This window comes from Thalassophryne amazonica, chromosome 22 (assembly GCF_902500255.1).
Source record: "Thalassophryne amazonica chromosome 22, fThaAma1.1, whole genome shotgun sequence".
NCBI lineage: Eukaryota > Metazoa > Chordata > Actinopteri > Batrachoidiformes > Batrachoididae > Thalassophryne > Thalassophryne amazonica.
Window position 1 is genome coordinate 12,993,113 of NC_047124.1, and position 12,272 is coordinate 13,005,384.

Consider the following 12,272-nt stretch of genomic DNA (forward strand, 5'->3'; position numbering starts at 1 on the left):
ATTCTGTGAGAACTGCTCTTATACAGAAGAGAAGTTGTGAGTGTGAGGAAAACAAAGCTCTTAAAGAAAAGTGCCATGTCTCATTTTTGGGACTGTTTTCAACCATGAACTGATAAGCACTTTAGGTCAAAGGTCACTGTGCAGGAAGTGTTGAAATTCTCCAGAGGCTGTTGCACTGTAGACAGCCAAGGACTGTGCAGACGGATGTATGCTATCAAAGCCTCCTCACATCCTACTCACATGTTATCTGCTTATCTAAAATGATGTCGCAGCATTGTGCCAAGGTTTTCTGCATCCTCACGGCATTATTCAAGTGTTGCATAGATTAAAAACAGGTGCTGGGGTTCCAAAAGTTCACTGTAATTTTTATCATTTCCTCACTCTGCTTTTCTGGACTTGGCAGTCCAGAAAACAGCTAAATGATGGAGTTTGGGGCTCACAGTGAAATAATTTGGCTGGAGGATCCCGGATTCCTGTTATACAAGCTGTTTAGAGAAACCAGTCTCATCATTATTGTGTTTTCTGTATAAAAGAGGGCACAAATCAAATTAAGTGGTCGGACAGAGAGGTGGCTCAAGGACTGCGAGGTTGGTCGCCCATGAAACTTAGAGGAACACACGTGATTTTTATTTTATTTTAAATGAACTTGAAAAAGATTTAATTTGAATAAATAAATAAATTCAATTTAAAAACAAGATAAAAAGCAGCGCTTCATGAAAGATATTACTGTTAATTAAAGCCTCCTCAGGCTTTGATGTGTCCTATTGTTCAAAATAAATTTTTAGCTATGTTTTAGTGATAGTTGTGGTTTTGTGTTCAATATCGTTGTTGCACATTTCTCTGCCTGTGCCTGGATGAACTCCCTCGCCATAAGCACAATTTATACTTGCACCCATCTACAGAAAAAAATGCCGCAGCCAGCATCTTTTTTATTGGAGCGGACGCTGTTTTTGTGCTCCAGCTCCAAACGCTTTTAATTTGGAAATACCAGAACATTTCAGAAAGATGTCTTTTTTTGGTCTACCACAGACCAAAAAAAAAAAAAAAAAAAAATGATCTGTGACAGCAGATTGGACAGACACTTTGTTCCTTGCTGAGGGTGAGCACTTTTTAATTGCTGTACATTATAAGATAGGCCATAGCTGTTTATTGTCATCATAGAAACAATGTCACAAGAAGTGGCTTTTTCCATTGAAACTGCTTGGATTAAGCATTTCTTTGTGCTATCACAGAATAAAAAGCAAAAATGCTATATGGACACATGGTCTTAGAATGAAAGAAAAGAAAAATCTATAGATTTTTAAAATGTTCTGGGGAAACATACCCCCAAGAAAGCCAGTATTTACCATCCCGAATTGCCTTAGAATGCTGGGAAAATGCTCAATATTTTTAAAATGTTCTGTCTCTGCCCCCCCCCCCCAAAATCACCCACTTCACATAAACTCAAATCCGCCCCTGCCCATAATGTGCTTTAGTGAGTTGAACGATTATAAAATGTTTTTTATTATTATTATTATTATTATTAATACTTTTACAAGCTGGATGGGATGGACTAATCTCCATTTTTGCTGTAAAGCCCTTAATACATTTTGGCACTTTTGGAAATTAAAATGATTATTTTCTTAAAAAACGCACACACCCAAAAACCGTAATTGGATGTGGCAACACCTCCTCTGCTCTCCAACTTATCAGAAGAACTGTTACTGCCGTATGGACGGACACTCTTGAGCGGTTGTTGGATTTAACCTCGGTTCTGGTCAGTTTTCTGGCCCACGGGTCGCTCTGGCTCTTCACTCGGGACATTCCTGCCCCTCCCTGGAAGTCTGTCACCGCGCAGACTCGCGGCTGTCCGCTGTCAGGGCTCGGCACACTGACAGTATGGCGGCGGGGTGCAGCTGGAAGGATGCTACTGTCGCCCGTCATGTATTTGTGGCCGGCAGGACGTGAATGGATTACTGACGGCAAAAAGAGAAAACGGATTTAACGAGAAAGGCCTGTCGCCGTGAACTCCAAAGATGGCCAGACTCGCTGACTACTTTGTAGTTGTCGGTTACGATCTTGACAAGCGAGGTGGGTGCCTGAGTTAGCCTAGCTGGCTAGCTTTAAACTAAACGGGGGACGGGCCGGGCGGCGGCTCACTCCTGACCGACATGCGGTTCTGTCGTGTGGGCACGTAGTGGCCACGTTTACACCGTGGTCGCGTAGGCCTCGCGGGATTAGTGCACTTATTTGCTAGCTTCTCAGCAGGTGTCTCATATGTCTGACACCTGAACACAATAAATACACGTCTGTTGCAGTGTTTAAATTACAGCTGTGTTTTAGCACCACAAAATAAATTATTTTGGTGTGTTTACAGCAACTTTGTTTAGCAAGCGACAAGGTTAGCCGGGCTAGCTTCGAGAGGGAGCTGGCTATGACCGAAGATTGATTTATTTACCCGTTACACAGATTGAGCTGCATTTTTTTCCCCCCAATGCGTTTGTCAAGTTTATCATAGTCACAGCTGTTGTCAACGTCGGAAGTGGATTTTAAAAGCGGAAAACCAGTGTGAATGTGCTGGATAAGTGATTTGACAGTGGCTGAAGAAACCGGAGTGGTTACTTGGGACAGTCAGCCACCAGAATGCTGCTGTTTTTGATTTGAACTTGAAGCTGGGAGTGGAGGCTTTTCCTTTGTGGCGTTGCTGATTGTTTTGTGTGGATTAACACAGATGGCTTAGCCCCTCCTTGAGCCCCTCGGACCGGAGCTGTGTTGCCTGGACGGGGGTTTGGACCATTATCTTAGCACCCCTCCCTCCAGCCTGAGCCTTGGCCTAAATCCGTGCACTAATGGCCTGTTTAATCATGAAATATTCAGCCAGCCTATGCATGGAATCTTACACATTGTAACACTGCTATGTCCTTTATCCTATGTGTAGTTTGTTTATGATTTATTCAGAAAAGGCAAATTGTAATATGATATGCATTGCATACACAACAGCAGAGCAGAAAGCAGCTTTATTAATGTGCATGAATGCATGTATTGCACTTTTTTATTTTGTTAAGAGTGGTGAACAGAGATGGTAATAACGTGGACACAGCTCGCACTGCAGAAAGTCTTCCAGTTCTGCTCTCCTCAACACATTGCAGAACAGCCTTGTAAAAAGCATCTGGGAACCAGACATTAAAGGAACTATGGCTTTAATGGATCAAGGCTTCCTTGCCTTGTAAACCTAAACACTTAAGGGCAATGATGATTGTTGGCATTTCCATCCTGCTGCTGCCTTGTGGTTTACAGTAACGTTGCCCCATGTGAAAGCTTTGTGGAAATCTATGTGTAAGCTACCATGATGCATCGTTATTTAAGGGACACTTCCCAAGTAAATGCTCTGCAACAGTAATAATAGCACCCCTCTTACGGCAGAAATGGTTTAATGCAAGTCTAGTGAACGCAGTTCAAAGTGCGTTGATCTCATGCAGTTCAGGGGTTGGACCCTGTCGGTCACATCAACATCGTCATCATGCACTTTGCACGTGTGTTTGTTGTGGGTCTGTTACTTTCTTTGCACAGCTCACCTGTTACTCCTTGCCAATATCAGTCACCAAGTGTCTTAAAAACAGATGTTAAATGCCCAGACCTTGAGGTGAAGCACTGTGAAAAACAATTTGTCAGCTTTCTTAGAAATTACTTCTGCCTTTGCTTGTTGCTTTAAATGGAAGACAGCTGTTGCTCACCATGCTTCCTCCCAAGGGAGAGGGGATGTGTCTGACTGCCTCCCAAAGAACGTTTGGGTGTCTCTTTTAGAGCCAAGAGCAGCTCAGTGCAAGCAAGACTCCAGATATAGACTACTGTTCCATATGCTACTCCACTCTAAAATGAGCAGGTTTATGCCAAAGTTGATTTTGCAGCTGGAGACTTTCTGTATAGTCAGCCATGCAGTGTTGGGACTTTAATCTTTAACATAACACCATGAGATATTTACCTGTAAGTGGCGGCTTTAACAGTTTTTATCATATGGCCCTTTTAAATCTCACGTTTGACCTGTCTGGTTCTTCAGTTGTCACTTTATGTTTGAATATACTTGAACTGACAGTTCAGTGATTTCGATATTGTTACATATGTGATGCAGAAAAGATAATTAAACCCTGGTCCCACCAAATAATGAAGGATGAATAATGAGCCATGCATCATGTTGTTGTTGTGTTGTTTTTTGTGTGTGCTATGAGAGGAGGTATTCAACTATCATGGGAGAATGGTGGCTCTGAGAGGCTCTTAGAGGCAGTATATTCGGTTAAGGAGTCTCATCTCTGAGTGTGGCACTAATTTCAAGAAGTTCAAAATTTAGCAACAACAGTGTGGCAGTTTGCATATGAGTTACTACAAGGACTAACGAGGGTTATAGAGACGTGTGTGGTGAGGACGAGGCTGCTAAAAGCCCATTATCTGAACACCTGGCAGCTACGAGGACAGGCTCAGCCCTCTTGCACACAATCCCACCTGACATGTGTGCCGGACGCTGTATAAAAAAAAATTATTTTGCAGCGGCTAAATCATTTTCTGTCAGTATGGATATTGAAAACACCTCTAATTGCTTCTGGAATCGCAGAGGAACCATTTAATCTGGACCCCTTTTGTCCCCTCTCTCTCCTGCTCCATGAAGTGGAGAACAGATTTTGGAACAGCTTAAAACGTAACTTTTTTTTTTATTGTAATAGCTTGGTAAAACAGTTGCATGTTCATTCCTTCTTTATGAGCTGCTGTAAATGTATGATTATGATAGAATTAACATTTTGTTATTGGATCAGATGAGGCACACACTGACGCAATGACTCATGCTAAAGAGCACTTACGCAGAATGGCAGTGCACGCAAAAGAGTGATTTTTGCAGTCAATAACGGACAAACACAAAGTTAAAAGTTGAATCACGGTGTCATATATGTGTTTAAAATCGTGGAAGAAATGAAGCCAGCCAGAACGAGAGCAGAGGCGACTGTCCAAGAAAGCAGAATGCATGCGCACAAAAGAGGGATTTTGCAGACGTTAATGGATGAACACAAAGTTAAAAGTTGGATCACGGTGTTAAAATGCTTGTTAAGCCGTGGAAGAAATAAATCCAGTGAGAGGAAGCAGTGAGGTGACTGCCCAGGAACCCGGCTTTCATTTATAGCCGGTCTGGTGCATTTAATGACTCTGGAACACAGGTGAACAGCAGCCTGGCGCGTGGCGCACACCCGCCAGACTGTACTGGAGCATCTATTTTTGGACTGCATTTAAAAAATGTGACATCTTGAATGGATGCTGTGAATTGAAAACTCACACTTAAAGGGTCCAAGTGTGGGAGGGTTGGAGGTTTGGACCAAGCCCATGCCAAACATGCACCAACGTTGTGTTAAAATGGCGCTACATGGATCATATGTGGCTTAACGTGGATCATATGCAGTGACACAAGCCATTTGAGGCTGAACAGGGCTCAAATGACAGGTCGGTCGTGGCTCACTAGAGGCTGATACCTGGCACATGTGAAGTACTTAGAGGCACATAGAGGCTTCTTCACAGCGGATACGTAATAGATGAAAATGTGGATAATTCTTCAAATAATCGCTGACACACCCATGCGTGGCTCATTATCCATGGTTTATTATTTGGTGGGATTGAGGCTTTATGGGTAATGGGAAACAATATGCAAACTCACCAACGTCCAGCAGTGCACCTACTTTGTTGCATGTTGGAAGAAGTGGATTGGTTGAATTTGGCGCTGCAGTCAGGTAACAGACTTAAAACCACAACTGAGCAGATGGAGAAGCAAGTTATTTATCAAACAAAGAAAAAGATAAATGTCAATACAGGGGACACTGAGGTAATTACATGATGATATAAGGTAAGTAAGTCCCTTCGGCTGCTCCCTTGTTTGCACTCGGGGTTGCCACAGCAAATCCAAGGTGGATCTGCATGTTGATTTGGCACAGGTTTTACGCCGGATGCCCTTCCTGACGCAACTCCACATTACATGGAGAAATGTGGCAGGGGTGGGATTTGAACCCAGAACCTTCCGAGATGATATAAGGTATCCCTGTGAAAAATTACATACTGTGTTATGCTAACAGAATGGCAACATCTTGAATGTGCTATTCTGAGTGTGTTAACCAGGTTGGGTGGCTGGTCACTGTCTGTCACTTGACTTCTATTGACCCTTTCAGAGTAGTTGCAAACATTTTAGTATGATATTGCACATAGTTACGAAGTCCATTTTTGGTTAGTTTCCCTACCATTTTCTTTTTTAATTCCAGCTGTTGTATTGCCGGCAGTAAGTGACTGTAAAGAAAACACTCAGCTGTGAATCAACGAACAGCCCTCGATCACAAGAATACCAGGAATTCTGCAGCAGAATGAAGTTTCCTCTTGTGTCTAAATATTTCATGCATCCTGTGTGTGTGCATGTGTGTGCGCGGCTTGTTTATGTGCATGCATGGTTGTCAGGTTCTGTCAGCGGTAGGGATGGGTATCGAGAACCGGTTCCTTTCGGGTATCGTTAAGAAATGATTCTATCCATTGACATCAATAAGCTTTGTGCTTAACGATTCTGTTATCGGTCCTTCAGAGTGGCCGTTGTTTTGGCGGGTGTTTGTCAGGAAAATTATCATTTCTCTACATTGATTACAGACCCTGCAGTGGGTCCTTAATCAACTTTTCTGCAGTGCGGCTTTGCTTTGAACCTTGAACCAATCGAAGCGTGATCGATTGATTGAATGCTTTGGTCGATTGCTTCGTTTATTTCTTTCTTTCGCTTAATTTTCTCCCGCTAAAACCCTAAAGAGCATACATCTGTGAGTATTATTTACATTTTCTATGTTAAACCGACCTGTTATGGTCTTCTGCAACAGTTGATAGATGTATTTTATAACTTAAAAATGGGAGCGATGCTAACGCGTTAGCATGTCTATGGCATTTTCAATGTTAAAAGTTAGAATTTAGCAATTGCAGCCGTCATCACGTTCGGGTGCATTTGTTTTCAAATTGTAATATTCCTTAAATTTATTTTTGCTTATATATTAATAATCTAATGATTATTATATACAATTTTAGAGAAAGAGACAAAAAGAACCTCAATAGAAACACAACAGAAAATATATAATAGCAACTAACATAAATAAATATGTTAAGGAATTGGATCGATAAGCAGAATCGATAATGGCATCGATATCGATAAAACCTTATCAATACCCATCCCTAGTCAGCGGAGTGTTTGGAAACATGGGCACTGACAAGTTTTCAGTGTTGACATCATCACTGTTGAGAAAGCATGAATCTGCCATAGCCCCTTGAAGAGCTGTCTGTAAGAGAGGGCTTATGCTGCAGCTAGATGTTTTGTTTTTAACCTGCTTTCTTTTGATTGTTTTATTTTGCAGTCACTTCCTCACTGAGGAACCAACAGCTTACTGAACACAGGTTTTTGTGTGTGTGGATATCATAGTTACCTCCGCCAAGGAGGTTATGTTTTCGGTCGTGTTTGTTTGTTTGTCTGTCTGTTTGTCAGCAGGATAACTCAAAATGTTTTGAACGGATTTTGATGAAATTTTGTGGAGTGGTTGGAAATGACAAGAGGAACAAGTGATTACATTTTAGTGGTGATCTGGATCCAGGAATTTTTTAAAGGATTCTTCACCATTGCGGTATAGGGGGAATTTTGACATTCTAGTTTCTAACTCCACAAAAACAAGGCAAAGGCTTGAAAAAAATTAGGGTGTAACATAGTCAAATGTTCTATCAAACAACAAAGATTGGTGATGATCGGATCCGGATTTCGGATCTGGTGATCCAGAATATGCAAAAATATAGGGAAAATAGAAAATGTGTCAGTGTGAGGTGACAAATGAAGCTAGAGATGCACAACTAACACCAAATTGTAGCTGAATCTATACTGATTCAGTAAGGTGTCATTAGATTTGATGTAGCTTCAAATGTTATGGAGCTAGATCCAGAAGAAAACTGCCATTACCGAAAAATAATTTTTATACAATAACTTTTGAACTAATAAAGACATAAAAGTGATTCCAAGTTCTAGTGGTATGTTTTTATGGTCAAGGATGTCAAATATACAGGAAAGAAAAGTGTATGTATCATAGTTTTGGTTGTAACACTGAATTGTTGAATAGATCACTGTGCCAAGGAGGGAATCTCTTTAGGATCAGTGACCCTATGGCCTTGGCGGAGGTTTGCACTGTCTGAGTGCTTCTAGTTATAGATTTGGTCTTGATTTCTGCAATGCATTTTTGACATTTTATGGATCTGATAGCGGCTAAACGTGGCTTATATTTATTTAAAGGACCAATAAATGGCATTTTAAACATTTTTATAGCAGTGAACATCTATTTTCTGTGTAAAGGTGTAGTGGCGCAATAGCATACTGCGCAGCCAATGTCGCAATACTCCCTGTGGGTGTGTTGTAATCCAAGCTTTTCTTTTTCCCTATTTTCAAAGCCATCCTGGCCTCACGTCCTCATTTAGTGCATGCGAAACTCTTGTCTTTCCTCGTGTTTTTGATTAGAGCATAGTGACTGGCCACACAATGGTGGAGAGTTGCGACTTTCCAGAAATTCCTCCCCCAAGAAATCATTCAGAGACTAAAAAGGACTGTGACAAAGAACACAGTTGGGCTTGCTTTGTCACTGAACATTGTTAAATGTTTAGTGGTGTTGTTGCACAGTCAAGTTAAACACAGCGTTTAACTCAAAACAAGTTATCAAAGTAGGTAACAAGGCTACAAGTGCTTACATACACCATTCACAGTTGGTCGCATTTCATATACTGGTTTATCAAAAAGGGTGGACTTGTAACGCTCTGGTTAATTTTTATGAACATCATATGTAATTTCTTGAAGAGAAGACCTATCAAGACAATCTTGGTGTCATTTTAAAGCTTAGTATATTCTCTTTCCAGTGATATGTATTTCATAACATTCAGACATAAATCAAGGAACTTCTGGTCTGTTGAAATAATTTTATAAGGGGTGGACCCGGTGATGAGTCAATAAACATAGTCATTTTTTGCCAAGATGTCTTTAAATATGGTATATTATGAAAGAACATGTTCCTCAGAACATTTTGACACCAGTTCCATAGATTGTACATGAAAATTGACTGAATAATGCTGTTTTTTGCAAAACAAGGTAAATTCCGAGAAAAACGACACAACCTTTTTGAATTCCAATACATTTTTCATTTGTTTATGTCATATAAATTGGCTTTTTCTCTAAAACATTATGGAATAATTAAAGAAGGTTGCATTTGAAAGGGATACATGTGTATACTTTACATAATAAATTTTGAAAAAAAATGACCATTTTGACCCTGTTACACTTTTTAGGCCCAGTTTGTGAAATGCAACCAGTTCTTTTATTTTTTGAGAACACAAGTGATGCTACTGCTGCCATTTGCCAAGAGATGTTACTGACACATTTCATAAAAGCACTGTCTTCTTTGTCAACTGGTGTTTTCACATTTAGCCACCCTGGAAGGTGTTTTTAAAAAGTGCAGTATTTGTGTGAAGAGGGGGACAATAACATATTGGTGAGGATGTGAGGCTAAAACTGAGAGATCTGCTTTTGAAAATCTCCAGGTTAGTATAGACAGAGCCTTCGAATTAAAATGGTTGTGAGTTGAGAAGGGTGCACAGTTATTGGGGTGTGGTCCTCTCTGAGAGGATCTATTGAGAAATTCCAGTGCGTGTTGCTGTGTTTTGACAGGGGTTCCTTCACTGCAGTGAGTTCAGTTGGATATACGATCCAAACAGGAAATCAGGGAGAGGACCCAATGGAGACTTGTTTAGAGGGAGAATCCAGATTGTTCCCATGTGTGTGTGTGTGAGTGAGTGAGAAGGATAATGTCATCCAAGGTAGTGCAGGAGAGCTGCAAACACTGACACTGTTTGTAGCCTCATCTCTGTGCCTCTCTGGAGGTGGGGATTGTTAATGTTAGTGATCGCTGTGGTGTTCCAAACAGAGAGGAAATGGTTGTTTGTAACTTAAAGGGACAGCTCTGGGAGTGCGATCTTTCACAGAACCAAACGTGTACACTTTTCTGCTACTTGCAGTTAAGCTAGACCAGGATACTAAGAGATGCTCACAGGATGGAATATGTACGCTTACAATATAGTGTCTCTGTGACTGTCAGTGCGTGTGTGTGTTGTAATTGCACTCTTTTAAGTCTTTAATGATGATATGGAGTGTTTCCTCCTAGAATATCTTTTTTTCAGGCCCAGTAATACAAGAGTTCACTGCATGATGCATTGTAGTAGAAGTAGACAGTGCTCACTGCCCAGCCCTCACCAATTTTTGCCACTTTTCACACAGCTAAATCTGGGGTTAAAGCAGGGGTGGGCAATTAATTTTTACAAGGGGCCACATAGGGAACCTGAATTATGTCCAAGGGCCACACCATCGATAACTCGGCTGTCTCCCATTACAAATTTTACAAAAAATTACCTATTTAACAGCTTTTATAGGTAATTTTCATTATTGTAATAATATGTAAATATTTAAATATACGTAAATAAACCTCTCTAATGATTTGCAACACACAAGCTTGACATTTTTAATATATGTAATAATAATCACAGACCTCATGAGGGCCGGACAGAGACATGCAAAGGGCCGCATGTGGCCCCCAGGCCGCAGTTTGCCCAGGTCTGGGTTAAAGACACATTGGCAGGCAGTTTACTTCAAAAAGTGTTTTAGTAATTTAGTTACCTGGGGGAAAAAAACCTTCAAAATGTCATGTGCATTGTTTTTTGTAAATATGATTTGTGATATATAGCCTCTAGAAGTGTATTATTTATAGTTTCCGTGTGGTCTAGTGTTACAAAAGCAAACAAAAATCACAGTATGTTGTAATATCAAATTGCAAAACTTATAGATTCACATTTCTTATGTACTGTGACATATATCCAATCAGCACCCAAGTATTGTGATGCAGGGGTGGTGGAAAAGTGGTTAGTGTGCTTGGTTTCAGTGCAGAAGGTTCCCAATTCAAACCCCAGGCCTGCCACATTTCTCCATGTAATTATGGAGTTGCGTCAGGAAGGGCATCTGGCATAAAACTTGTGCCAGATCGATATCGATATCTTTGGTGACCCCGAATGAAAACAATGGAGCATCTGAAGGGACTTATTTACCCAGTATCGTGATACGTATCATATTGAGAGATAAGTGTCATCTCAGTCCTACAAAATACTGATTTTATTTATTTATTTTAATGTTGTTGTGACAAAACTGATTGTAAATTCAAGTGGTGCTCAAATGTGCATCATCTCTAAGCTTGTGAATTAAAGTGAAGCAGCACTATGTGAATCTGATGCTTTGAGAGGAAAAGGAAACATCTCAGACTCAGAGTGATTTCATAGAGTGACTGAGTGAAGAGAGGCATGTGTAACGCTGCCAGCAGTGCTGGCTTGTGGGCCGCCACTTCCTCCGTTTCTCCAGAGCTGGGCTGCCGTCTTTCTAGTCTTCCAGAAATAGCCTTCACAATCTGCCTTTCATCAGAGACGGCATGATGCTGGGTAGCGGCTGTGGCTGTTGTGTGACACTTGTGTTTGTGTGAGCTGGCTTTCATTTTGCCATTCAAATGGGTGCCTGTGTTTGTGTCATTTCTGCGTATTTTCTGTGTTGCCATGGCAGTTTTGACCGCTGTGAGTAATGACTTGAGATGAACACTTGTCACTCACTGAGCACTTGGTCTATTTATTACAACTTCGTTGGCAGAGGTAATGTTTCGCCCCTGTTTGTTTGTGAGCAGCCTGGAGCCCACACTTTTTCATGTATCGTTATGAAATTTTTACTGAAGATTCATATCCTGATAGGCAAGAACTGATTGTGTTCAAGGTCAAAGGTCAAAGTCAGGAAAAAGTTTGGAATAGTGGAAAATTTCCTATCTTCAACATTGAACAATTTTTCAAAAAATCATAACTGTCAAAAAAAGATCAAATTTCTTTCATATTTGAGATCATTATGTAGGATGCTATCCTTTATCGACTGACCAAGATTGATCCGGATCTGAACCAAATTACAGATTTTATGCCCATTTAAATTTAACATTAGAACCCATTTAGTGGATATTTTACATTATATCTTAAACAGACATGCTCCAATCACTCTCATATTTGAAATTGAGGTGCAGACTGACTATCACTATCACTATTATCTGAATTGTGGATTTTCTGGACTTCTGAATTTAATATTGAAAAGCCCATTTGGTATACATTTTGCATTATATCTCAATCAAAAGTGCCCCAGTCACTCA

The 12,272-nt window shown here is 40.6% G+C and overlaps 1 protein-coding gene across 7 annotated transcripts in view; it reads left to right on the forward strand.

Moving 5' to 3' along the window:
* Positions 1-1,712: 1,712 nt before the first annotated feature.
* The window catches only part of sbf1 (SET binding factor 1), an 82,887-nt gene continuing 72,327 nt past the window's right edge, over positions 1,713-12,272 (forward strand). For 5 of the 7 annotated variants that reach the window (XM_034163321.1, XM_034163325.1, XM_034163322.1 and 2 more), the window contains exon 1: positions 1,713-2,070. In XM_034163321.1, coding sequence (XP_034019212.1) covers positions 2,016-2,070 — 55 coding nt within the window. In that variant the 5' untranslated portion in view covers positions 1,713-2,015. The remainder of the gene's footprint in view (positions 2,071-12,272) is intronic. The other 2 variants (XM_034163327.1, XM_034163328.1) reach the window with 1 other exon arrangement.